Source organism: Eubalaena glacialis, chromosome 17 (assembly GCF_028564815.1).
Source record: "Eubalaena glacialis isolate mEubGla1 chromosome 17, mEubGla1.1.hap2.+ XY, whole genome shotgun sequence".
NCBI lineage: Eukaryota > Metazoa > Chordata > Mammalia > Artiodactyla > Balaenidae > Eubalaena > Eubalaena glacialis.
Window position 1 is genome coordinate 66123304 of NC_083732.1, and position 27489 is coordinate 66150792.

The 27489-nt window shown below is 36.9% G+C and overlaps 1 protein-coding gene across 2 annotated transcripts in view; it reads right to left on the minus strand.

The window, feature by feature from the left end:
* The window catches only part of TRPS1 (transcriptional repressor GATA binding 1), a 250813-nt gene that overhangs the window by 170739 nt on the left and 52585 nt on the right, over positions 1-27489 (minus strand). For both annotated transcript variants that reach the window (XM_061171547.1, XM_061171545.1), the window contains exons 3-4: positions 18071-19197; positions 1935-2538 (exon numbers count right to left, since the gene is read on the minus strand). In XM_061171547.1, coding sequence (XP_061027530.1) covers positions 1935-2538; positions 18071-19197 — 1731 coding nt within the window. The remainder of the gene's footprint in view (positions 1-1934; positions 2539-18070; positions 19198-27489) is intronic.

Below are 27489 nucleotides of genomic sequence, written 5' to 3' on the forward strand. Positions count from 1 at the left end.
AAATCCTACAGTTAGGAATCTGATATTCATTGTAGAACACAGTTAAGTAGCCTCTTGCTGAAGATTTCCTACTTCAGCAGCTAATGTGGAGGAACTGAAAAGACAGTTAAAATGATGCAACAGAAAGTTGAAGTCAGGGAATTAAGGAAGTGGAGGAATTGAGAAAAACAATTTTTTTAGAAAAGTATTATCATCCTCAGGCTGCTTAAAGAATAGAACTATCCTGCTCAGGTTTTAGATTGCACTGCTTCATAAATTACTGCTCGTTCCAAATTCTTCGTGTTTACAAACAGTGGCAGAAAAGGTAACATTCCAGAAACAGTCTAAAAGAGTCACACAATTTGGTATCAGATGAAGATGTCATGGATGAAAACAGTTTTAAATGGAAAAAAAGAAAAAAGAGTGGGGAGTTCTAGTGATAGAGATGTAAGGAAATCAATTCCACCACGCTCTCAAGATGCAACATGAAATTTAAAAATCCTAGGACACGTCATTCCTGCCTTATAACCAGAAACCATAAGAGCCACTTGCGATCAGAAGAGTCCTCATATACTAAGAAAATGATGAGCATTTACAATGATAAAAATGCATAATGTATGAAAGAAGCTCCCTAAATTGAACACTCACTTGAAAAGCACAGGAACTATTTCTCTTCTTTCCAAAGTTATTTATGATAAACTTGCTCCTTCCGGGCAGGAAGGATTCTTTGTTTCTCAGTGTACAAGGAGGCATCTCCTCTTCTGCATTCAAGCCCTTCTCTTAGCTCCAGGGCATGACTGCGGATGGGAAAGGTAACAGCTTTTATAATTAACTGTGCTCCTCCAAGGGGCGTTTCTCAACTCCACTAGGGAAAGCCAGAGAAGCACAGATAAGCTTCGGAGAATCTACTCGAAATGAGAGCAGAGTAGCCAAGCCGACATTGGCAAGAGTAATTTTTCTCCCCAGAATACATCCAGAGAGAACTTGGTGGTCTCTAACCTCCAGGTCAAAACACTGGGCTGGCTGAACTGTATTTCCTAACCAGCTCTTTTGTAAAGGTTAGCTGGTTTCTGATCCTACCTTCCATGAAGGAACAAAGCTTTGAAATTATCCGGAAAGCTCAAAACTTCTCAAAGTCAAGGTGAGATGTTGAAGTGGTAGTGCCTTAGGCAAAAAGCAAGCATCACTCAACTGGGAGCTCCTGAATTTTCAAAATCTAAAATATTTCTCAACAATTCACAGTCTACACAGCATGAAGAGAGTGAGCAAGGATCTTATCTTACAGAGCTTTTGTTTAGTTTCTCTTTCACGCAGGACTGTGTCTTTCCCCCTACAAGAGCCCGATAATGTAAAATTCATGGTTCTCTTCTTTGGATGCTCTTCACGCCATTCACACTTAAGTCTATCTCATTTTTTCCCCCCTCTTGGCAACAAAACAACAAGCATTGTCATTTGTACATAATTACGCTGTGAGTTTTAAAAACACTACATTTCTGTATTAACGTCTCACCGAGGGCTCTGCATTCTTAGTGATTTAAATCTCTGCTAATTTCCTTATTAACCATAGACGGTGCCACACCACCTTAAAAATTAAAAGTCATTTCATTATTTTAATGTAACAAATGTGCATCCTTCTGGGATTCTGAGCCTCCCTTCTCCAAAAGTGGCCTCATCGTTTTGCATAATCACCAGGAATGATTAACAAACATTCAATCGGAGCTGAGAGTAGTGACAAACAAGTGACTTCTACCCACTCCATCGAGTATGTGTAGAGTACACACAAACGCACGTGAGCTGCTTTCTACCACTTTGGCCTTATTAAGTATACATCCCCAGACTGATACACACCATTTAGTTGCACTTGGTAAGTCATGATACTAACTCTAGAGAATGTATGTTCTCCCCATTTTCCCTTCAAGATATAGGGATTATTTTAAAAAATAAAACCTTCCTACCCGTAACAGGGACTGGGATTCATCCTTGGACTTGTTTTCTCCAGATGCAGGATACTGCTGGGTGAGGGCGCCAGCCTTCTCTCCGCCTGCAGGCACCCCCTGCAGGAAGCCCTTGGTCTCCACAGCCAAGCCATAAATAGGGCGCGCCAGGTGGGCAGCCTCTACGTTGGGGCTATCCCTTAAAGTCTTTGTCTGCTCTTGGGGGCCGGACACAGGGGTCAGAAGCCCCAGGCTTGCTTGGGTATAGGATGGACTGCCCCGTAGGATGTCCGCCCCTCTCCAAGTCACGTTGCGAAGGTCATCACTTGAACTCTCAGCCCAAGCTTTTTCTTTCAGCCCGTCCTTCTCTTCTAGCTTCTCCCTCTTCACCACACTCTCAGCAACCGGCTCTCCCATTTTAGAGTCTGGATTGAGCAGACTGTAGACCTTGAGGTCAATCTTGGGCTCCTCCTTGATGGTGGATACGGCATGCCCGTCCTCTTCGCCGTTGGCTGTAGTGCTGTCCTGTTCCTGGCAGTGAACAGTGTTGAAGTGCTCCAGTAGTGACTGAGTCTCGGCAGCTGTAAAACTGCATTGACGGCATTTGTAGCAGCTGTGTGCTCTCCTGCAGAAGAGGAAAACCATTACTCGAAATCTACCATTCAGAAGGGCTTTAAAAAATAGTCTTCAAGCACCTGAATTTTATCTCCTGTAATGCAATAGGTAGAATGAAATACAATATTCTCAATACCCAGAAACTGGCATGTAATTAACTGGCATCTTCAGTTCTAGGTAAGGAATGCAATATTCCCGTTTGTTATATTAGCAATAACAGGTACCTGCACACACAGACACACTTATGCGTACACACTCCAGACAAGTCACATTTAAAACTGGTTGATTTGCTTTATTATTGAAGGACCTGCTCTGTTCATTTTACTGTGACTGGATAATCATCAATTCTATATTATTTAATAGATATTCATAAATGTTTACACCTGATTTCATCAATGGACTTTTCTCTTTCCGCTTATTTAAACTAAACTGGGATATTTTTCACTATAAATATATATACATTGCTAGTGCTGAAATGCTCTATACAGCTTTTACATATATTAAAATAAATTCTACCGGACTGATTACGATGTTCTTTTCTATCATAAAATCTAAATCCATTTAATCAATGAAATGTGGTTGACTGAGCTACATAATCTAGTAAATAAGATATACCAGAAGCTCAAGTTTTTTAAGACAAATTTTTTCTATCTGTAAGGACTTATGAACATTCAACAAATTGAGTGTCTGTTGGGTACCAAGCAGCATGATAGGCGCTGTACAGATATATTCATTAAAAGAGTGTGTGTGAATGTACGTTTATGTGTGTGTTTTCTTTTTATAAGGCATAAAACAAGGAGACCTTATTGTTGGATTTCATAGCATCTCCTGCTGTTAAAGACAGAACGGTAACTGTTAAATTAAGAAAAATGTTTGATTAACAAAGAAGAACCGAGGCACTGTATCCTAAAAGGCATACCGGAAAGGTACACAAATAACTGGGAATAAGGCATACATTCTTTAACTGTAAAAACCTTCTATGGCTCTCTAATTAAATAACCACGTGAAACACTTGCTGCTCCACGATGTAATGTGTTAGGAGTTACAACTTAAAATAACAAAATAAGTTTTGAGAGCTGTTACTTAAAGCTACTGCAAAGTGGGTACCCTTATATGTAATCTGTAGATAATCATCACAATATTACTTTGCCAGGCACTGGGTACACATTGGTGAATACAAGGCACGTAGCCCTTGTCCACCTGGTGTTTAGAGTCTAGTCAGGAATGACAAGCTTCACATTAGTCTCTAAATAAACATGTAAGGGCAAAGAGTAATATGTGCTAAGAATGAAATGGATGGGATGGTAAGGGGGTGGAAGGGCTGCTTAAGGTCCTCAGGAAGGCCTTTCTGAGGGTGATTTATCAAAGCCAAGGATGGAAAGGAGCTATCCTTGTTGGAGGAGGAGGAAGGGGAAAGGGCAGTACATTCTAGCAAGCCTGAGATACTGAAAGAGGCCACTGATGCTTGAGAGGAATAAATAAGAGGAAGCATAATAATCAACAAGCCGGAGGGTCATCTAGAGCTTTGTGGACCACGGCAAGGAGGTAGGTATCTTCAAAGGGAAAGGGAAGCAACTGCAAGCTTAAAGGCAGAGGAGTAGCATAGTTAAATGTGTGCTTTAATCACTTTGGGAGCGTAAAAGTTTCTCTATTGGGTGACTTCATTCCGAGACCTGTCTGATGGCTGAAAATCCAAAAGAACGTTCCTATTTTATGGAAGCAAAATTCAAAGGTATTAAGACATGTAACAAAATCTCAGCCAATATTTGTGGAGAGTACTTAATTTGGTACATGATCATCTTCTTGTGATTAAGAGCTTACATTTGGTTGAATAAATATGGATATTTAACTTCTACTTTTTACAGGAGCTTGTTTTCAATCTTTTGTCCTATTTTTCTCCATGAAGTAGAAAAGATAAAAGGAAATACAATAAATGAAAAATAATTTGATGATGAATTGACCATAAAAATATTAAAATGAATTTTTCTCAAGTGAAAGAAACCTAACTCTTAAGGAGAGAATATACAGGATGACAAGTAAGAATCTTGCCACCAAAGTCGAGGCCAGAAAACCCAAAATGGAATTAAGATCACAGAGGACAATAGGCAAGACTCAAAATATAGAACCTAGAACCTCTGGGAACCTCATTCAGAGAACCTTCCTACCATAACTATATTTGAATATGAAACAATGGAAGATAAACTCCTAAACTCAAGAATTGTACCCCAAATTGTTAGCTTTTATGAAGCTCGATCAGACAGATGAAAATGGATTTATCAGAATGGTCAAAGCTCAAAACATACTCAGGAAATACCCTACTTAAGATATACCACATAATCTATTCAGTCATGAAAGTTAAACATAAACAAACAAATAACCTTCAGGAAGCACATTCACAAGTTCTGATTGACCTTCACCCCAAGACAGTTCTAATGAGCTCACTACCCACTGTGGCAGAGTTTATGGTTTCCCTGACTTGGTGGAGTCTCTGCTTGAAAACTGTGATGGGGTCCCTGCCCATAAATTAAGACTATAAATGGCCACTGCTACTTCTACCAAAGTACAAAAAAATTCCAAAGAACAAACATTCCCAAGAATTACAGTGACATTATTTCAAGAAATAACGACAATTAATTCTAGGGCAACGAGGAAAAAGTTTCAACATACAAGAGAAGAAGTGCGAGACTCTAGAGTACCACATGACAAATTATTTTAAAACAGCAGATTCATAGTTCTATTGGAGAAGCAATTTAGTTCACTTAAAAGTAAGACTCTAGAACCAGAATGCCTAAGTTTCAAGCTTGGCTCTGTATTTTACTATATATGTGACTTCGGATAATTTACTGAACCTGCCTCAATTTCCTCACCTGCAAAATGAAAACAATAGTGCCTCTAGTATGAGTTAACCAATATAAATCCTAAAATTAAATAAAGCCCCCCTTCTGTGTGAATCTGCATTCTGCACTCTATTCAAAGGAGCTAAAACTTACCAACTGGCATTCTGGTATCATTCTTTTCCACTCCCCCAGGTACCTTAACCATGACAGACATCTTTCTTAAAACCATGTTTATTTCCTAGAAGATCCTTTGTTTTAAGACATTACCAGGTAGAATATATTTTTTGCCTTTTCTGCTTCATCTAGTGGTGTTCAATGGCCTGAAAGATGGAGCAGTTTAGCAGTTAACTTAATTGTCAAGCCTTACTCTTTTTTCAATAACAGTAGTCAGACCCATAATCTTAAAATTCTGAATAACAAAGGCAGAAAGGGCATTACCTGTGTTTTCTTGAAGTCTTCAGAGGTAGGGATGCTTTGTAAGTGTATTCAGGAGGGTGGTTTAGAACCATAATATATCTAGCAATATATCTCACTAATTAAGATTATGTGCCTTCAATATCTACTTACTCTGCAATCTAGAAATGTCCTTGAGCCAACCTATTCCTTCACCAAAAAAAGACGAATACATCCAACCTTTAACCGGTATTTGACTGACATGTCCTCCTAAATATACAAGGAGTTCTGGGTGTGTCCTGTCTAGGCAATGAATTCATCACAACGTATCACTCTGAAACAAGGTGTCTGGGGGCTTCTAGGTTTTCTAGTTTCAAGTTCCTGTCCCAACGGACAACTCCCTGACTCCTTACAGGTCTCGGCAAGAGCTGTTCTGATCTGCCCACAGAGGAGCTCTTATTCTGACTGATCAAAACCTTCCGTGATACAGGTGCTGGAGGACTGTCCGAATGCAGAGGACGGTGAGGCTGGGTGTAAAGCAGAAAGGAGACAGAAACTGCAGAGATAAGTTTTCAGTGAGAACCGGGTTTTACATTGAAAAGAAAAACACATACTAACAGGAAGGATATTAAAACGAGGTGGCAATAACAAGCTCAAAGCACACACCTTTTCTACTGAAGACTTCAAAGCACTCACACATATGTGATCTCACATTCCACTGAGGTATAAAGCCCATTTTATAGATAAGTAAAATGAAGACAGTGCCTTGTCCATTTAGTCAACATCAAGTCAAGAATAAAGGGCTTCTACCTTCCAGACTGATGTTCTATTTTTCTATCCTCTGTTGCCTGAATTTTTAACTTTATACAAAAATAAATAAAATTACTGACAATACTGACAATGAAAAATGAGGGTTAAAAATTGAAAACATGAGGGGAAGGGAAAGGTCTTCTAGCTGACAGAAGTGAGACTGACTACAGCAATGGTTTGCAAAACGGGCTGCAAGCAGTGCTGCAACTGAAGGAGTTTCTTAGCAATACAGATTCCAGGGCCTCTCAGTTGCCCTATTGAAGATCTGAATCTCCTGGACATAACTTGAGAATCTGAATTTTTAGTAAGGTCTTCAGGGGACACCCATGCAGGGACCAGTCACAAACTACATTAGTAGATATATCCTGGTTCAAAACAACTGAATGACACTCAAAGACATCCTCTACCACCTGTGACTCTAATAAAACACAGGTAATGCCCTTACTATCTTTGTTATTCAGAATCATAAGATTCTGAGTGTGACTCCTATTAATGAAAAGAGCGTAAAGCTTGACAATTAAGCAGTAAACTGCTAAACTGCTCCATCTTTCAGGCCATTGAACACCCTGAGGTGAAGCAGAAAAGGCAATTTGCTGCATAATACTCTAGAGAACTGAAGGACTCCTTTCTCCATATAATAGTCATCCAATAAACGATAGGAAATATATTAAAAAGACAACATCACTGTACTTTCAAAAGCTGGGAGCAACATGGAACTTTTCAATCACCTATGCTAACATCTAGAACGGTGCTTCTTAAACCCTAACATGCAGAAGAATCATCTGGGAATCTTGTTAAAATTCAGATTCTGATTCTGGAAATCTGGGGTGGTACCCAATAGTCTCTATTTCTTGCAAAATCTCAGATGATTCTGGTGCTGTTGGTTCCCAGACCACATCTTAAATAGCAAAAGTCATGAAGCCATGGTCAGAAATACGTCAAGATGAGTATTAGATTGGAATGAACTCTCAGTATGTATACTCAGTACTTGACAGAACATTCCCAAATGAATTCTTTATGATGAGTAACATCGTCTTCCCTCTTAAAGCACATACTCCCACCTCTGAAAGTCAACCTTAACAGCTTTATAAGCTAAAACTATAAACATGACATTGTCAAGCGTAATCCCCAAATAGTCATTCATCTTCTTTATTGCACTGTTTGGGGATCATCTTTTAGTATTCTTTAGTTCTAGGCCATTTATATATATTATTCTACAACAATCACACATAGTACCTATTTCCATCCCTACTTCACACAATAAGAATGTGAAGCACAGACAAGTCAATTCATAAAATAATACGGAGCGCGTGATGCAGTATTTTAGCTCGTGTCCATAGTTATTCTTGCATGTATGCTGTTTGGTAGTTGATGCAACACTACTAGCTTGTTCAGGAATTAGTCCCTGAAAGATTTGGGTATATTTCTGACTTGTGTCACTCTCAACAATAACTGAAAAGCCCTTCAACTTAATGTCATGTCCCCCCAAAATAAAAAGATTATTTTAATGCCTAGTATAAGAAACATTACTGAAGAATGAAAGTTTAGTCATTGAGAAACTACGTTAGTTTGGACTCTGCTCTAACCTACTGAATGCATTTCATTTTATCAACATTAATATGAAAACCTCAAAAGGTTCAGGGAGTTTTCTCTTCATTTTTCAAGACCCACCTTAACTACCTTCTCATCCATAAAGACTTCCCAAATGACTCAAACCCAAGAGTAAACCTACCATCCCCTGAGCTACTCTGAAACTCTGTCATCCAGAGGATTTTTTTCACACTGTGTTTTATTAAAATGAATGGCCTTTGATTTAAGTGATGGCATAAAAAGATTTATTTCATCATTTAAAAAGCTCTCATTTACCAAATAATCATGTATGTCTTACTTTACAGTTATATTGTAATTGCCTTAAAATCAAGATCAAAGCCCACACATCTCTATATCCCTTTCAGCACCACCCCGAACATCCAGACAGTAAATATCTACTTAATAACCAAAGGAATGAACCACCACAGCTCTGGTAATGCTAGACTTAATATGTAAAGTCATAAAGCAGCAGAGAAATATTAAGAAGTACATAGATATTTTGCAGATGGTATATTTTGAATGGTTCTCTGAATAAACTCTTCATTATTTAAAAACTCCTAGAACTTCTAGCTACATTAAGCCCAACTAATTTAAAAGACACTGCAAATATATTTGCATTAATTTAAATTCTATACTCTGCTGCCAACTGGATAGCAAACATTCTCTTCATGCTACCTGAGGAAAAAAGATGGCAGTCTGTAGATCTCCCTACCATTATCGGTGCCAGATAAAATACAGGATGCCCAGTTAAATGTGAATTTCAGATAATAAACAAATAATATTTTAATGTAAGTATGTCCCATACAATGTTTGGAACATACTTACATAAAATCTCAGTTTTTCCAGTGCAAAACTTTAGACAATGAACACAATCAACTTTGATAAAAGAGATAATCATCTTTTGCCTCCAGAGAAAACTACATCAAGCTGCATAAAAAAACCAAATTTTACTTAATTCAAGTGACTTAAAATTTCTTTAGGAAAAGATGTTTTATTCCTTATCCTACTTGACAGAATTTTCATGTGCTATAAAAAAGCATTTATTTCAGATCCATTCGTATTCCAATACCTTTTACCCTAGCAGTAGCATTTTATTCATTAGTAGAGATTAAAAATTATTTTCATAATTCATAAAGAACTGAGGTTTTCTAGATTCTAGAAAAAAATCAGCTAAAAGGTGCTAGTCTTTTGCTCTACTCTGATAATATTTCTATATTTCGATTTTCATAACAAACACAGCTCACAGTATTTGTGGAGTCAGCTCTAAACAATGCTTTGTTTTTTTCCTTTTAATGTTAACTTCCAGAGATTTATGCCATGACTTAAAAAGCTCTCCTTCACCGAATAACTGTATTTCACTTTCAATAGTTTTAACCATGGTTTTTCTTCTTCAATGACTAAATGGACATCAAAGTAAATGAATAAATTATAAATACTAATCAATTAAGACTTCAAAGGTATTTTTTGGTAATTATGGAAACAAATACCTACAGATAAATTGTCACAAAGAAAGAGTAAATGAAGTGATTTAATTTAAATATAGTTCAGTATATGTGACAACTAATTAGTCATTTTTTGTGTCATAAGAGTCTACAGGTGTGGCACTTGTTGAATGTTGGAATGAAAAGCATCTGAAGAGAGTATTTGAGGGACAAAAACAGAAAAGGAATTACAGATGTATAGGTGGGTAACCGATAATCAACTTTTAAAAGTTGAAAATTTAATATTCAGCCTTAGTCAAGTGCAAAGGAGTAGTCTACAAAATATAATCTAAGGAAAATTGAAATTCTGAATGAATAAGATTCTATTCAATCCACTCATCTTGTATTTTTATACTGAAATAATATGATGAGTATTTACTCATTTGGAGTAACTGGGTTTTTTTAGAAGGGTACGGGGTGATTTCACCTTCACGTGGTAGAAGAAAACACAACTAATGTCATAGCTGAAAAATCTCACTTTATGATTCACTTTCAAAAAGAAGATATCCCTACCAAACATTCAAAACAGAAAAATAAATCTTCCCATGAAATAGAAAGTAAACAAGAAAAGGGAAACAAATTATATAATATGAAATGTAAATCATGGCTAAAATTTATCTTATTCTAAGACTTGATAACTGTTCCTATATAAAGTCTTCAGGACCATTAAATCTGAAATTTCTAATAAATAATGTATCCAAATAAAGGTAGTGCAATTGTGGGTTATTTTCTTGATGGACTATAATACCTTGGGTAACTTTCTGTCTCACAATGGGAATTTTCAACTTGAACCATGATGTCCATTTCAAGGTTTTACAGGCAACTGATTTATTAGGTATTGTTTAAAAGAACATGACACATAAAATACACAAATCTAGATGTAACCATCCTGGTACTCACCCTTTTAGAAACTCTGTACTAATGCACTGTGTACTTAGCTTTTTCAGATGTGCTGATAATTAAGTGCTTATCATAAAATCTATTCTTCAGAACTAGCAGAGCACACAGTTCACGTTCCTTCCCAGAGCTCTTTTAAGGTAGAAATTGTGCAGTAGCTACATTAATTTAATCAGCTACTGCATCCAATGTTATTTCCTTTAGCCTGAGATATATATTTTATGTCTAAAATATTCAAACACTGTTTAAAAAATTTTAACGCATTCATAAATCTCTAACAGACAGATGCTTGTCATCACATACACTACCAAAAAATATGTACATTTTTCCACATTCTAGTCAATTAGGTAGATAATGACTATATCATTGATTTTCAAGTAGTTTTTTAATAATAAGGGAAGTTGATTATTTATTCAAATATTTATTGGATATGTGTATTGATGAGAATTGATGCCTCATTTTTATTTTAAAATTTTATCATGTAATATTAATCACACACGTGTACACACACATATATACACATTCATATCTAGGTTTAGCAAAAAATGAAAATGAACATAATCATAGGATCATAAAATATGATTGATATATGTATATATATTCTTCATCTATATAGAGAGAGATAAAGAGTGACAAAGAGTCTATGTACACATATATATATACAGAGAAAGAAAGAATGATATATTTATGGAGGAAAAATAATGTCTATGGTACAGTTCAATATATGTATATGACTGTAACAAATACACATGGTGTATACATATATAAATATATATGAATATATGTATACAGTTTTGTTTTGCTAGTTTTTATGAACTTCTTTTATGAACTTCTATGAAATGGTATGAAGCTACAAATAGTTGTCTTTGATTTGTTTTTATTCGGTCAAAATTATACTTATAAGACATCCATGTTGTATTCAACTGTCATTTATTCAAATTCACTATTGTATAATATTCCACTGTATGACAAACCTATAAGTTACTTAACTAACCTCTTATGTATAGTTGAGGTTTTTTTCTTATTTGTTTTGCTTTTTAATTTTTGTTTCGGTTGTTTTGCTCTTTAAAAAAATACTACTTTGAACATTTTTGCACACGTTTCCTAGTGCTCCCACACAAGAAGTTTTCTTCTGAGGAGTGAAATTACATGGTCTTTGGGAATACGAGCATCTGATATTGCCAGAAGTTGCTAAATTCACTTTATAAAATCATAAGTACTGGTAATTTTTATACATTTTTTTATCCATTATATATTTTTTGTCTTAACACCTATGTTTCCTGGAATAAATAAAATGACCTTATTTTTTTCTTTGGTTAATATTTGCCTTGTGTGATTTCATCTATCCTTACCTTTCTGCTATGTAGGTCTGATTTAATTACACTGAGTATAAGGATATGTTCTACATGATACTGTTTTTTTGAAATCTGATTTCTTATTGGCTTAGTATGTGTCAAATTTTATAAGCATTTTATATCTGCTTGAAAAGCATGTGCATTCTCTAATCGTTGGGTGTAGAATTTATGTATTTTAATTAAATCAAGTTAAAAAAAAAAAACAGGGAGTTCCCTGGTGACCTAGAGGTTAAGATTCTGGGCTTTCACTGCCGTGGCCCAGGTTCAAACCCTGGTCAGGGAACTGAGATCCTGCAAGCCACACGGCACTGCCAAGATAAATAAATAAATAAATAAATAAATAAATAAATAAATACGTTTCTTAATTTGTTGCTCAAATATTTTATATTTTGAAAAAATTTTTTCTGTTCAACCTTTAATAAGGGAGGTTTCCTAAAATGTACAACTGTGATTGTGGTTTGTCATATTTTCCCTGTAGTTCTTGATCAATTTTTGCTTTACATATATATTTATTTATATTTATATTTTATATATTTGGAATTATATCTCCCTGATGAACTGAACCTCTTATCATTAGTAATGATTTTTCCCACATATGCTTTTTGTCTTAGGGTCTAAATTGTATGAGATTAATAAAGCTACCTCAATTTTTCTTTGGTTTATATTTGTGCCTATAACTTAGTCTATTTTGCTCTTTCAAACTCTCCATAGCCTTATGCTTTGAGTGTGTAACCTATAAACAGCTTATAGTTAAATTTTTTTTTAATATGTCTGATAATATCTTTTAAGTGGAAAGTTTAATCCCCACAGGTTCATTAAGATTTTTGATATCTGGACTTTTTTTTTTACCATCTTCCTTTAAAAATTCTATTTGTCTACTTTTTTCCCATGTATCCTCTAAAAAAGGATACATTAAAAAAAAGATTGAATTTTATGGGTGTTCTTTATTTTGTTGTCCATTTTTCTCCTCTATAGCTTTGGAAGTTATGTACTCATTTCCTACTCTTTCATTAGTTATCCCTAAAGTTATCAAAATATGCATAACAAAGTCCTAACTCACTAACTCCAGACAATTCAAGCACTTTAGAACACCTTAATTCTGATCAATCTCCCTGCAAACTCACATAATAGTGTTGCCCAATAACTCAGTCTATCCCTTTTTAACTGCATAAATTAGGCATGCTATGGCTGTTGAGACTTACTCACAGTTCCCTGGTCTTTGTTTATGTGAAAATGTCTTTGCTCTTATTTTTGGAAGGTAGTTTTGACAGGTAGGGAATACTAGGTTGACTTTTTTTTTTTCCTTCAAAACTGAATAGTATTCCTCCGTCTTCTGGTTTCCACTGTGGCTGATAAAAAGTCTACTGTTAACCTAATAGTCTTTTCTGAATAGTTGAGCTGTTGTTTCTCTTTAGCTGCTCTAAGGAACCTCTCTGCCTTAGCATGTCAATTTTTACTACAAGATGTCTATGACTGAATTTATTTGTATACAGATGGCCCCCAACTTATGATGGTTCGACTTACAATCTTTCAACCTTAGGATGGTGCAAAAACCAAATGCAGTCAGTAGAAACCGTACTTTGAATTTTGAATTTGGATCTTTTACTGGGCTAATAATATGCAGGATATGTGGTACGATACTCTCTCATGATGCTGGGTCGAAGCAGGGGACCCCAGGTCCCAGTCAGCCACATGATCAGGAGGGGAAAAAACCAATACATTTACAACCATTCTGTACCCAGACAACCATTCTGGTTTTCACTTTCAGTACAGTATTCAATAAATTACATAAGATAGTCAACACTTTATTATAAAATAGGCTTTGTGTTAAAAGATTTTTCTCAACTATAGAGTACAAGTGTTCTGAGCACATTTAAGTTAGGCTAGGCTAAGCTATGATTTCAGTAGGTTAGTTGTATTAAATGCATTTTTTTTTCCCTCTATGGTAGCTTTAGTTTTAATTCCTTGAGGAACTTCTTTTTTTTTTTTTAATTAATTAATTAATTAATTTATGGCTGTGTTGGGTCTTCGCTTCTGTGCGAGGGCTTTCTCCAGTTGTGGCAAGTGGGGGCCACTCCTCATTGCAGTGCGCGGGCCTCTCACCATCGCGGCCTCTCTTGTTGCGGAGCACAGGCTCCAGACGCGCAGGCTCAGAAATTGTGGCTCATGGGCCTAGCTGCTCCGCGGCATGTGGGATCTTCCCAGACCAGGGCTCGAACCCGTGTCCCCTGCATTGGCAGGCAGACTCTCAACCACCGCACCACCAGGGAAGCCCTTAAATGCATTTTTGATTTACATTATTTTCAACTTATACTGGGTTTATTGGGACATAAACCCATCATAAGTCGAGGAAGATCTACATATTCTGCTCAGCATAAGATATCCTATTTTGTATCTGTGTGTTTATGTCTTTCATCAGTTTTAAGAACTCATCTGCCATTATCTTCTCAAATATTGATTGCTTATCTTCCATTCAATATTCTTTTCTTCTGGGACTCTAATTAGATGCATGTCAGAACAGCTTCTTGTATTTTCATATCTTAATATCCACTTTTGATATTTTCCATCCCCTTCCCCTCTCTTAAGTATTCTGGCTAATATCTTCAGATTTAACTTCTGATTAACTCATTTGCTAATATATTACTTAACTTATCCATATGTTTTAAATTTCAATAATTAGATTTTCCATTCAAAAATGCTATTGTTTCTTTTTTGAATATTCCTGGTTATTTATAGTCTCATGTAGCTTGATCAATTTATAAGTGTAATTTTCATTTCTTTAAACATTTATTAATTATTATTTTCTAAATGAAAACTGCTGATCTGAAGTTCCTGGGTATCTAAAGCTATTATTTGCTTTTCCTACTGATTTCACATGTAGTGATTTACATCCACACTCATATGGTAAACTGTTGTAATGTGGAAGCTCATATAAGGTTTATCTTAAGCCATACGTAACATGAAGGTGAAAACTGGAGTATTTTCCTGGAGATAAATCTGTGTTTACTTCTGACAGGAGTCAGAGGAAGGCAGTAATGTCGAATCACATTAGCCAACTTCAAGGTGCCAGCTTAGAGTGAAACCCATGGATTCAACGCCCTCTCTCTGCCACTGACTCTGGGCTTAGTCTCAATATAACTGCAGTATCAATGTCAGCATTTTTCATCCATGCAAACTTGCATTCCCTGCTTGCTCTCCCCAGTCTGGGTTTAGCTCACTTTTGGTGAAGGGGCGAAGAGAAAAGCTTCAGAACTTTCACTTAATTCATGGAAGTCTATCAAGTCACTAAGAAATTATGTTTTATCTGGTATAGTTGCTTTGTAAGGAGATATTCCTCCCACGACTCTAGAAACACAAAGTTATAACACTGAAAATGTTGATTAGGAGAATGGTAGTCAATTAGAGAATGGGTACACTGGTTAATTAAATAATATATAATAAAAGAAATGGAGTGTGAGAAACAAATATGAGTGGAATATAACAATTCTGTCATGATGTGAACTACGGGGTATCATAAGTAAATATGAAACATAAAGAAAGGAGAACTGGCCAAGTTTCACTTACTAAATGGATAATGTTGGCAGTTCAACTCAGGTTAAACTGGTTCTTTAGGAAAATGCCCATGGAATGAAATCCACACTGAGGTTTTTCTCTGATAGCTTTAAATCAACTCTCTTGTTTCTTAGCTGTAGTTATTTTATAGCTACATGATTTCACACATTGTACAGCTCTCCGTTTGTGCTATCTTTTTTAGTACACTGTAAGTCTTGTACATAAAGTACTCAAAAGCCTAGAATATTCCCCAGTAATAACAGAGTTGTGGTAAAAGTTTCCCAACATGAATAATATGAATAAATATAAATTTAACTAGAAAGATAGTATTGTGATGTGGTAAACTTCTCTCCTCCTACACTACCTTCAAAATGTAGCATTTGGGCGAAGTGCTTTGATAGCAGATTAAGTTTTCAACATTCATGAGACTATTTGTTTTCACATCCCTGGAGCCTCCACTGTTCAACTTTCAGTAGAGTTTCTTTATACTTCTTACCAAGCTGTGGCTCCTGAAACAGTAAGTCTCCAAATTTCAAATATTTCTAAAAGAACTCAAGCAGAGCACCTTAAAGGACCTAGGATCACACAAACTACATCAGGTTTTAAGAATAAGTGCGAGAGGATTATAATGACCTAGAGACAAGTGCTGCTAATTATTTTTAATCTAATAAAATACTGAGAAGGTTGACTTAAGTTGACTTAAGTTCAAAATGTACTTTCATTTTGTGTGTCCTCAGAAGGGTTCCAAGACCATACAATAGTCAAAGATTAAATTAAAACTCACCATGGAGATTTCGACTTATTCATGAAGTCACTTATTATACTGTGAAGTCAAAATCTCACAGGGATCTCATTTATTTAAAGGTACTCACTGAGCACCTATTCCCATCCTGGCACTACTACGCTAAATCGTGCAGATACAGCAATGAACAAAATAGGACTAGTCTCTTCCCTCTGGAGCTTACTTTCATTACTGAATATTAATTAAACTCTGAGATTATTCAGTAGTATTTTTATTCATATTTATTTCTTAGATTTTTTTTTGTTTGTTTAACCAAAACATATGGAATCTCTATTTTTCCAGCCAAGTTTTCAAGCAATAGCCTCAGCTTCCTCAAAAAAAGCCACTCATCCAAGGGATCTGGTACCTACATGCATCAGTGTGTGTGTGTGTTGGCTAATTTCTTCATGATTAAAAAAAGCCTCCTCCTTCAAAAAAAGAATGGGTTATCTAATTTCTACATCGCTTAAGAAATGTACATGCACAGTATACACACTAACAAGGCTCGGAAGAAAGCTAATGTCTGCTTGCCCCAGAAATAAATAAGCATGCAGCTAACATCAAAAGAGCCAGAAACACTCACTGCAAGTGTGAACACATATTTGATCGCAGGACTGTGTCTTTCCCAGGGCTGACCTTATAAATTAAACAGTGTAAATCTCAAGGAAGTGTTTTCTGAACGTTTAGATCCACTGTGAACATTAGGATGCCCTTCAAATTAACATGTAACATTGTTAGCCTATTGTTGGACATAAACTGCTTCGTTACTGGTGACTGAGAAAACAGACACACACTGATACTAACACACAACTTTTTAAAAGAATGGGAGGAACTATTTAAAATCTCGGGATGTGAAAATTTAAATAACCAGGATATTGAGTTTGCATATGGAAAAGCCCTTAAAAATAGTAAATAAAGCTCTTGACTTTGATGCTTAGAGGCATGATAACAACAGTACCCAATACTCTGGAAGTAATATCTGAATGCACTATGCTACCAGGATTTTGCTAAATCATAAGTTCCATAAGGGCACTATGTTTATGTTCTTTTCTCCTATTTTATAATCAATGCCTGGCACTATGTGTATTTTTGGAGTTAATTAGTTAAGAAATAAATACATAAATGAAATAAAGATATGTATTCTAAACTCATCTCTAGAAAGTATGAAAGATTAATTGGGAAAGTTAATGTCTATAACGAGATTAAGATGAAAGTAGAAGGAAAACACTAACACACCCTACATCTATTTACAAATCTGAAACAACTTAAGCAGCTTTACTCACTCAGAGTGTACAGAAACCCAAAGTCACACATACTACAGAATTCTCTGCTTCACATTACTGTCTGTACGCAAAACAAGGATGTTGCTTAATTGTTTAAAACTAGAAGAATGTCCGATTTCATTTTAAAAGAAAAACGAGCAACGTGTTCTCAAGCGGATTCTTTCCCAGTTGGAATAGAGAATAGTACATATTATAGTGGCATCTTTCATTTGGAAGTCGCTCCATCAAAAATCATGGGATATGGGGTCATACTTAGCGAGGACAAATAAATGAATTGCGGTAAAACCATCAGCAATATCAGCATCATTGAGAATTTTAAAATATATTCAGTAGATGGTACAAAACAGGTATGAAACATAAGAGTAAACAGTTTGAAACAAGTGACCAAATTAAAATCTGTGGTATCACATCTACCAATATAGAATCTGCAGTCTATGATCTTACAGAACACGATCTTGTTCTATAACTGCCCAAGGTCACCACAATCATTCCCAACAATTCTTGGGTCAGCCCTCTGGAGACTTTCTATCATTTTCTCACTATTTTTCCCCCGTACGGCTTACCTGTAGTGTCGGGAAATCTCTTCTTCCACCTGGGTAATGAAATCACATTTGGTACATGAGTGTTCTTTGCTTTCCTTGACAGCCGGCTGCCCATCCGATCCTTGCAGGTGATTGCCTTCTTGTTTGACGTCCGATGCTTGGGACTCATGCACGCTCTCGTAATGAAAGAGGAGCACATCCACGTCGGGGGTGGAGAAGGAGCACTGGTGGCACTGGTGTTTGACTCTTGAGCTTCCGGCCGCCCCCGGAGACAAGTGCAAAAGCAAGAGCGCACAGTGGGAGCAATTACTTTTTCTGCAAGCAAATGGATAAGTAATTTCTCCAAGGTGCTTTTCTGGGCTGCAAAGTCCTCTGGGACAGAATGGACAGTGTTTAATGGTACACTTATGAATGTTATGGAGCTGTTGATAATGACGGAGAAGTGGCCCCACTACAATAACGTCGGGGCCATGGCTTTTGGAATATCTGAAGTCGCAGAACTGACAATTGTAGCTCGTGACCATATTATCCTCTGCTCCCTTGCTGGAGAAGTCCTTCTTCTTCGCCCCACTAGAGCCCTTGTCTGCCTTGGTCATTGGCTCCCCTTCTGCGCTTTTGGCTAGATCATTCTGATTAATGACAGAGCCCCTGGACAGCTTGTCATTCAATTCTGGGTTAAGGCCACCTGACTGTGCTCCTCCATGCTGCTTGCCATAATGTTCTAGCAGCTTAAGTGAGCTCGATGACTCGCAGCTGAAACTACAAAATTTACACCAGTAGTAACTGGTGGCCTCTGTACCATTTTGTCTTGAATCAAGGGGTTTGATGGGCACCGAGTAACCAACAGGAGTGTCATCTCCTGCCTTGACTGTGATCTTGTCCTGCCACTTTCCCAAGTCTCCGGAATCACTGGACCGAAGTGCAGGGATGGATTTGTTAGAGTTCTTCTCCGAAGGTTTTGCACCCTCAGAGGAGGGGAGAGAAGCTTTTATTTTGTTCGGGTGAGTCTGAAGAAAATGTTGTTCTAGTTCCGTTGATGAGTTGCCCATATAAGTGAAATTGCAGAATTTACAGCGGAAGTACTTGGTGTTTCCTTGGCAATCTGGTGTTTTCCGTCCAATGCCAATGAATGTCCCGCCTGAAGTGACCTGGCATAGAAAAAATGGATGTTACTTTAAAGGTATCATTAATTCAGTGCTTTTTGTGGGAGGGAGGAGGTGACACTGCCAAGTATTCCACATCCAAAAATACAATAGTACTTCTGCTTATTATGAAATCACTTGAATAATCAGAGCCAAAGAAATTCACTCTTCATTACTCAATAGCAACTCTATGAGAGGCTCATTATGCAAAACATTTTTGGCCAAAGTATCTGATGAAGGTAAGTAATAAAAGTACTATAACTAATGCAAAGGATTTAATAATATATACTTAAAAAAAAAAAAACCTACGAAGAAGACTTTCAATTAAAGAGGTTTTACTACTGCCTCCTTCAAATCCCATTCCCACGGAAGCAGCCAAATCACGTGGGGATTTCTTCTCACAAAGCTAAGGGTTGCCATCAAAACCAGGGGCAGTTGCTCAGAGATTACTCAACGCAGGTGTCCTCCAAGGAAATCCTCTGTTCAGTTTCTACAGCAATAAGGCTGCAAAGATGAAGTCTATCTTTTGGGTAAAATAAAGGTGCTAAATGACCACACAAAATGGCTTATGGTTAAAGCCCGAGCATGCACAATTAGACTGAAAGTAAAATGAAATCATCGGTGGGCTTGAAATCTTGGTGAAGGAGGATCAATATAAGGAGTTTAAAATGTTTCCCAATCTAGGACAAATGAAATAAAGAAAACCTTCCAGGGCTTTATTTGATTAAGGCTCTGTCTCATAGAAAAGACTCAGCCCCTCCCATGAGCGGGTCATGGGGAGAGTCAAGGGCCAAAATAAAATAATTTCACCATAAAAATCACCACAGCTCTGTTTTCTATCCAAAATTATAAAATTGTGTATAGTGTTAGGGCAATCAAGGCCTTCAAAGGGTATTTTATCTAAAACTCTTCTCTGGGTGTACCACATCAGGCAGCGTAACTAAGTGCCACCACCCAGCAGCCAAAATTCACTGTTTAAAAGAGTTTTTGACAGAAATGCTCCAAAGGGGGAGAAATTTCCTCTTTCAACAATCAGGGAATTTTTGAATTTTTCCAGCAACCAGATGTAATAGATTAAGCACGTGGCATAATCGTGTTCTTCCTTCTTCCACAGCTGCTCAAAAATGACATGTGTGATCACTGCTCACATCCAAATCACTCCATGAGAAAAGTCTCAAGCATCTCAAAACCATTTAAAAGATTCTACTTAATATGCAAATAATATTCCTTTAGCGCACTGAGAGACATAGTTGTTCTCTACTATACAGGACGAAGATTGAAGTCCGTTCTGCCACTTAAAGAGAGGTGTGACCTGGATCAAATTACTTAACCTCTCTGGCCAACAGCTTCCTCACTGGGGGCCACCTTTAAACTTACTTCCAATATTACAGTTGGAGGAAATGTGCATGAACGCATCAACAGCTCATTTACTGTACACTAAGATTAATAAATTATGAAGTTCTCCCACAGCCGTTAATCGAAGGATGACAATATTCCACTTTAAACAGTGTCTATATTCACCATGGTAAACACCCAGATTTCAGTCTGTTGACAGCAGAGCATTATCTAAGCAGAAGGGCAAGAATGGGGGGCACCCTCCCAGGCAGCAACCTGACAATTAATCACTGGTGTAAAGGATGTCAAAGCCAGACGACACAAGATAAGTCTAACACCATTCTAACCTAACACTTTAGCGACCAAAGCAAATAAAATTTGCACTGAAATGTAATGCATAATATTGCAAAATTCATCCATTTCCCAATTCGCTAGAGGTGAGAAGAACCTTGTTTTCAAAAACAAAATGAACCTTTCAGTGGGATGCCACCTACTCAGGTACTTGGTTCAGGAACTTCAACTTGAATCAAAAGGCACAAATTCAGAACTATCCCAACCTTCTCTAATGTGAGCAAAGAAAGCTAGTGTACAAGCTCTAGACATGGAAATTTGCTTCTCTGAGCTACCACATTGCTTCAGAGTTGCTGAGTTTCCTTAACAGAAAATGTTTCGAACTTCTGCTTGTAGAACAGGGATTCCTGAGAAACCATGACACATCATCACGATTTCTTTGATTTTGCAATCTTCAAGCCTCATGTTCCATGCCCACACTGAGAGGGCTGAGCAAAGAGCACATACAGTCTTAAGAAAGCCCTAAACTTATGATTTTGAAGGGAATTTAAATTATTATGAAGCATCACAACATCCCTTCCAGTATTTGACATCAACTTTAAGAGTCAGAAAATCCACGCTAAGAAAGACTAATGTCAGGTGAAGAGAATATTTCATACCAAAAACTGCCAGTAAATCATTTTGGTCTGGGATTAACTAAGCTACTATGAAAACTGCATTAAATCTTTAAAGTTGGCAGTGTCTATGTGTCTAAAGGTTGTGTCTTCAGCCAACTCCATTGCTTAGGATGCTTTTAATGCTTATATACTTTATGCTGAAAAGTGCCTTCAGACTACCCACTGCCCTTTCAAAAACCACCCAAGCAACCAAATAACACAAGGATCTAACTTAATGGCAAGAACAAAAATACTGACACTTGTACAGATTATCTATTTGCCTTCCTGGTAAATAGCAGTTAATCATATTAGTATTACCTATTATTAAAAGCTAATATAATATTAGAATTACATATCTTACATATTATAAAAGCCAACTTTGGAAAACATAATTACTCAGTGTTCTATTCCTTTTCTCTTTCCAAAATAAGGTTTTAAGGTTACATTTGTGGCCATTTCTATGCTATCTCTATAAGAGATGTACCTTAAGTCATGGTGAAATATGACTGTTGTACAATATATCATTTAACTGAATTCTGAAATAAAATATAATTTATTATTTTAGGACACCATACCTAAGACTAAACCATACCCATTTCATGTTCATGACCCACAAATGCTGACTTAAGACAATTCTTTTCTAGGTTAAACCCAAATACACAGCAAGAACAGTTAATGCAAAATCAATGTTTTGCAGCAACAGTTTATTTAATCTTATTGCCAGGAAACAGCACCTACACATTCAGAGAATTATTTCAAACTTTCCAAACGGTTGAACCCAGCAAGGAACAGAAAAACTTATTCCCTAGCTATGGCTATACTAAAAAGAGACCACATGCAGAACAAAGAGTGTAAACTTCAGTCTTTCTTCTTTTGTTAACCAGAACTTTAATGATAACCCATAATCCAGCAGTGCCTTTGATACAGATATCCACATTTAAAAATTCCTATTAAACTGCAAATTCTGTTTGGACTAAAAATTACACCTATTCATTCATCTACTTAGTAGCTGCTGGGTATTTAGCTTGTGCCAATCTCTGTGACAGACATCAGGATACAATAGTGAAAAGCTAGACCGCAACTCTGCTTTTAAATTACTTATATTTTAAGATCAAAATTTGTAGGTAAAATCCTTTATTTATTTGTATTTATCTTTACTTGCATTTGTTTGCTCCCAAGGGAAGTTCTCAAGTTAAATCCTGTAGAAAGACACACTATTTAACCTTCTGGCACCTCAGTTTCATCATCTTTGTGGCTATAAATAATATTGTACACTTTGCCATTTTATAGGATTATCGTGAGGATAAAGTGAGAGAATGCATCCAAAAAGTGATTTGCAAAAGTCTACATCACTGCTGTCCAACAGAACTCTGAGTTGATGGAAATGTTCTGTAGTCTACCCTGTACAATACGGCAGCCACTAGCTAAGTGCTACTCAACACTTGAAACAGAGCTAGTGCAACTGAAGAACTGATTTTTTAAAATTTAATTTGTCGTTTTTATGAATTTTTCATAAATTTAGTTTTAATGAATTGAAATTTAAATAGCCCCATGTAGCTGGTGAATACCATATCAGACAGCACACTCTACAGTACTATTCACATGAATGGGACTACTATTTAATAAAATGAACTATCTCTTTGAATTTCTCCCGCCAATGAAATGAAAAGACTAAACAGAAAGGGAAGTGGTAAAGTCAAACTCAAATACCTGTCACCCCTAGTATTCTTAGCTGTAAACGTAAAAGATCAATTCTGTTGTTACTAAGCTAATGCTTCCATTTACATTCCTTCTTGGACTGAAGGAATGGTATTACATTCATCTTTGGAAGTAAGCAGGAGCTCGATACACTTTGGTTGAATAAACGAACTAGTTATTGGAGATGTGAAATCTCCCACTTACTTGGGCTACGGGAGCTATACTAATTCACGGCCCTATTATCATTGACTCAACCTGACACATGGGCTTCTTCAAAAGACAAGACAAATTGCATCTTTCAACCCAAAAACAAACGACTATTGGGTCGTTTGCTTGTGAATTAGAGCTATACAGAAACACCCAAGATACCTGTTAAGGCATGAAAAAGAACAAATTTTAAGTTGTTTTTCACTGATTGAGGACTATGATGCCTTTTTATTCTATTTTAACCTCAGTTCTAAAAACTCTTCCTTCCATGTAGTTTGTTCCATGCCTTTCATTTATAATTTATCTACATATGGCTTTTCACAAAAATGTTTCACTATAGAAGTTAAAAATATAAAAGGTTGGCTTTTTTTCAAGGTCTTTAACCTCAATTTAGCTCTTTCCGCCTAATAATATGGAACAAAAACTAGTAAGAAAAGTATCTAAAAGAATATGTCAAAGGGAAAGATCTTTTAAAGCCTCAGAACTCTTAAAATGACACTTTAGCAAATGTACTTATTTTCAATGGAACAAAAAGAGTTGTTTGAACTAAACACAAACTCTTCCTCAGATGTGGTTCATATTCAAGGACCGTAATTGATAGCAACAGAGACAATTAGGAGGGTACTAATTTAAAAGGACTTGAGGTTACGGGCTGATCGTCAAAAAAGTAAAACCACGACTGTAAAAAACTAAGTTGTTAAAAATCACTGTTCAAATACTGAAGTCACAAATAACGTGAAGAAATCTGTCAGGGCCAATCTTGGCTGAAAATAACTAAATTCAGAATCAATGTGCTAATCTACATAGGGAATGTTTCCACGTTGTACAATGCTTCAAAACACACTGCAGAATATAGAGTGTGCCTCAACGATGTACCTTTGATGGAAATTAAGTATTTAAAAATTTCAATAACAAATCTAATTAGACGGCAGTCAGCTCAGTCGCATGCTATCATAGCCTATTCTTTGTGTTGCTGGAATGAATCACATATACATCTTTGTCATTGGATTTATAAGAGCCAACTAATTTTTTGGGGAGTGAGGGCAAAACCTAAATTGGTAGACGTGCAAATATAAGGGTAAAATACTGCTTATCCTTAATTATCTACATTTTTATAATAAATGTTTTGTATTTACAATAATAAACAGTCTATCCCGAACTGGTTTTCTCATTTTACTCAGCATAATATCAATCTAATTTTCTATGGTTATTTGGTATTTGGACAGATAGAAAACCGGTAAACCTTAAAGTCAGTCTCACTAATTTAGAAGGTAATCTCTTAGGGGAAAATATGCAAAAGAAAACTGAAAATGCAGTGCAAGTGGATGATAAGACTGAGTACATTATCCACAGCGTTCCTCTCCTCCAGCTGATCTGCCATTGCCGCTGGCTCATAATGGAGATAAATAATAATTGCATGTTTGTTCTAAAGAGGGTCTTAATGAGAAAACAGAGTTGAATCACTGTGGAACATCCTTCCTCCAGGGAAGGGTGATTTGTGGCATGCCTACTATGTGCCAAGCACTGGGAGACACAAGGAAATGACAAAGTCCCAAACCCCCAATGTGTCTGCATTTTAGTGCATAAAGTTCCCAGGTAAATAGATGACAACAGTGGAATATGTGCTTCTGCTGAAAGCTGTACCAAGTTCCATGACCACACAGAGGAAAAGCACCTAACCTACACTGACTGGTCCACAAAGGCTTCCGGAAGGAGGTGACAACTGAGCTGTGGACAGATGAGTTGGCATTTGGGATGAGCCTCAAAGGCAGTGATCTCAGAAAGGTTTTTCAGGTGCAGGAAACAAAATGAGTAAAGCATAAATGAGGATGAAACAGTGCAAGTTGCTTTCAGGAAATGTGGAGGAAGTTTGGGGGTGAGAGAGAATTTGGAAAAGTGATGTCTTAATGGAGAGTCTACATTGAATTATACAAGTATAATTAAAACGATCTGCTTTTTTTATAGAAAGTAGACCTATACTTCCTACAAAACACAGGAAGATAGATCTCTAAGTGGAATTTTTAAAAATTAAAGAAAGGAAGGAAGAGAGGGAAGGAGGATGGGTAAGAGAAGAGATGGAGGAAAGGAAGGATAAAGAGGAAGGAGGGAGGAAAAAGAACAGAAAGAAACAGAAACCAAAGGAAGGCGAGAAGGGGGAGGAAGGAAGGGAGAGCAGATGAGAAGAGAAAGAACAGAAGGGAACAGAAAGAGAAAGTAAATAAGTAAAGAAGCCACTAAGAATTTACTAAGTAAACATTAAGGGTGCTGCGGGGGGGGGGGGGGCACTTCCCTGGTCGCGCAGTGGTTAAGAATCCACCTGCCAATGCAGGGGACATGGGTTCGAGCCCTGGTCCGGGAAGATCCCACATGCCGCGGAGCAACTAAGCCCGTGCACCACAACTACTGAGCCTGCACTCTAGAGCCCACAAGCCACAACAACTGAACCCGCGTGCCACAACTACTGAAGCCCACGCGCCTAGAGCCCATGCTCCACAACAAGAGAAGCCACCGCAATGAGAAGTCCGCGCACCGCAACGAGCTCACCACAACTAGAGAAAGCCCACACACAGCAACGAAGACCCAACGCAGCCAAAAATAAATAATAAAATAAAATAAATTAAAAAAACAAAAAAGGGTGGTGCCGGGGAAAGAATAAAGAAGGAAAGACAGGACAAATCACTCCATTGTTTGGAGAGAGATACAAATCAGAAAGACATCCAGGAGAACTGACATTTCCAGCTTGACTGACTTGAAAATGGGAGTCTAGAAAAAAGGAGAGGAACACAAAGTTGTTTTAGGGAAGGAACTAACAACTTTACTTCTACACATGTTGACTTTGAGATGCCAGTTGGAATATCGAGATGGAGCTACCTGCCCATCAGCTGGAAAAACAGGTCTTAGAACAAACCACTGTTTATTATTAAGATTCCCAATATGTTACTGGACTCATGAAAGAATGCAGGTGTTCTTTATCTTACATCAACAGGTCATCTAAATATTAAAGGAGAATTGCTGGACAATTAGACTCTCTTTGAATTCTCAAGCCCCTCATGGTAGCCCCCAGTTTCTTCACTTTCAGCATCCGGGGACCTCACACAGCTCTGAGCATGGCTGGGGAATGAGTACACTCAAGTTAGACAGTCTAAAAGTATTCTGAGTTCCTCTGCCTCCACACCCATTCCATTACTTACTCAAAGGCAAAGAGTAAAACCTTAATTACCCAGCCTTGGAGAACATAAATGGAAGCTGGGTGCATCTCCTTAACACTGAATCTTCACAGAAAAACCAACCTAGATTGTGCCTCGTAATCAAAAGAGGGGAATACAACTCTCAGACCATCTACTGAATCATAAAATCCTAAAACGAAGTCCTTCAAACAAGGGGACTATGAAGTAAATCAAATACATGGATGAAGTGTCCCTTAATGTGGGGATAAAACATTGCATCCTTAATTGATAAAATCAAAATTTGGCCCTTATGCACTCTATCAGAACTAGTTTCTGCAGCCAAAGTACCAGTGAAAATGAATCACAGTAATTAAGAAAAGACAAATCAGCAAAATTAATTCTCTTTTCAATGATTTCAATAATAAGCTAGTAAGTTCAAATAAGGCAGCATTACACTCCAGGGTTTGGATAAGAGATCATCTCAAAGAAATCGCTGAAGTCCCCAAATTCAATGCAATTCACAGAGTATGCATCAAACAGCCCTGGTGTACCAGTCTTATATCTCCTCCCTTACATGCGGCTGGTCTGTCTTCCATTGTTTTTCTAGTTGCAGTAAACTCAGTCTTACAATTGGGAAGGCCATATATCATAGTGGTTGTGAAGACAACTTTCTGTAGCCTATCTACCCTGGTTTACACCCCATTTACCCCACTTCAACTCTGTGAGCTTGGGCAGGTTACTTTCATCCCTCTATGTCTCTCTCCTCATTTTTTAAAATGGACATAATAGTAGTGTCAACTTCAAAGGTTTTTATGAAGATGAGTTAATTAATACACGTAAAGAGCTTAGATCTACATATACACATAAGAAACCCTTAATAAATGCTAGCTCTTATTAGGACTGAATCCAAAATTGGGGGAAAAAACAGGACATATGTGTAATTT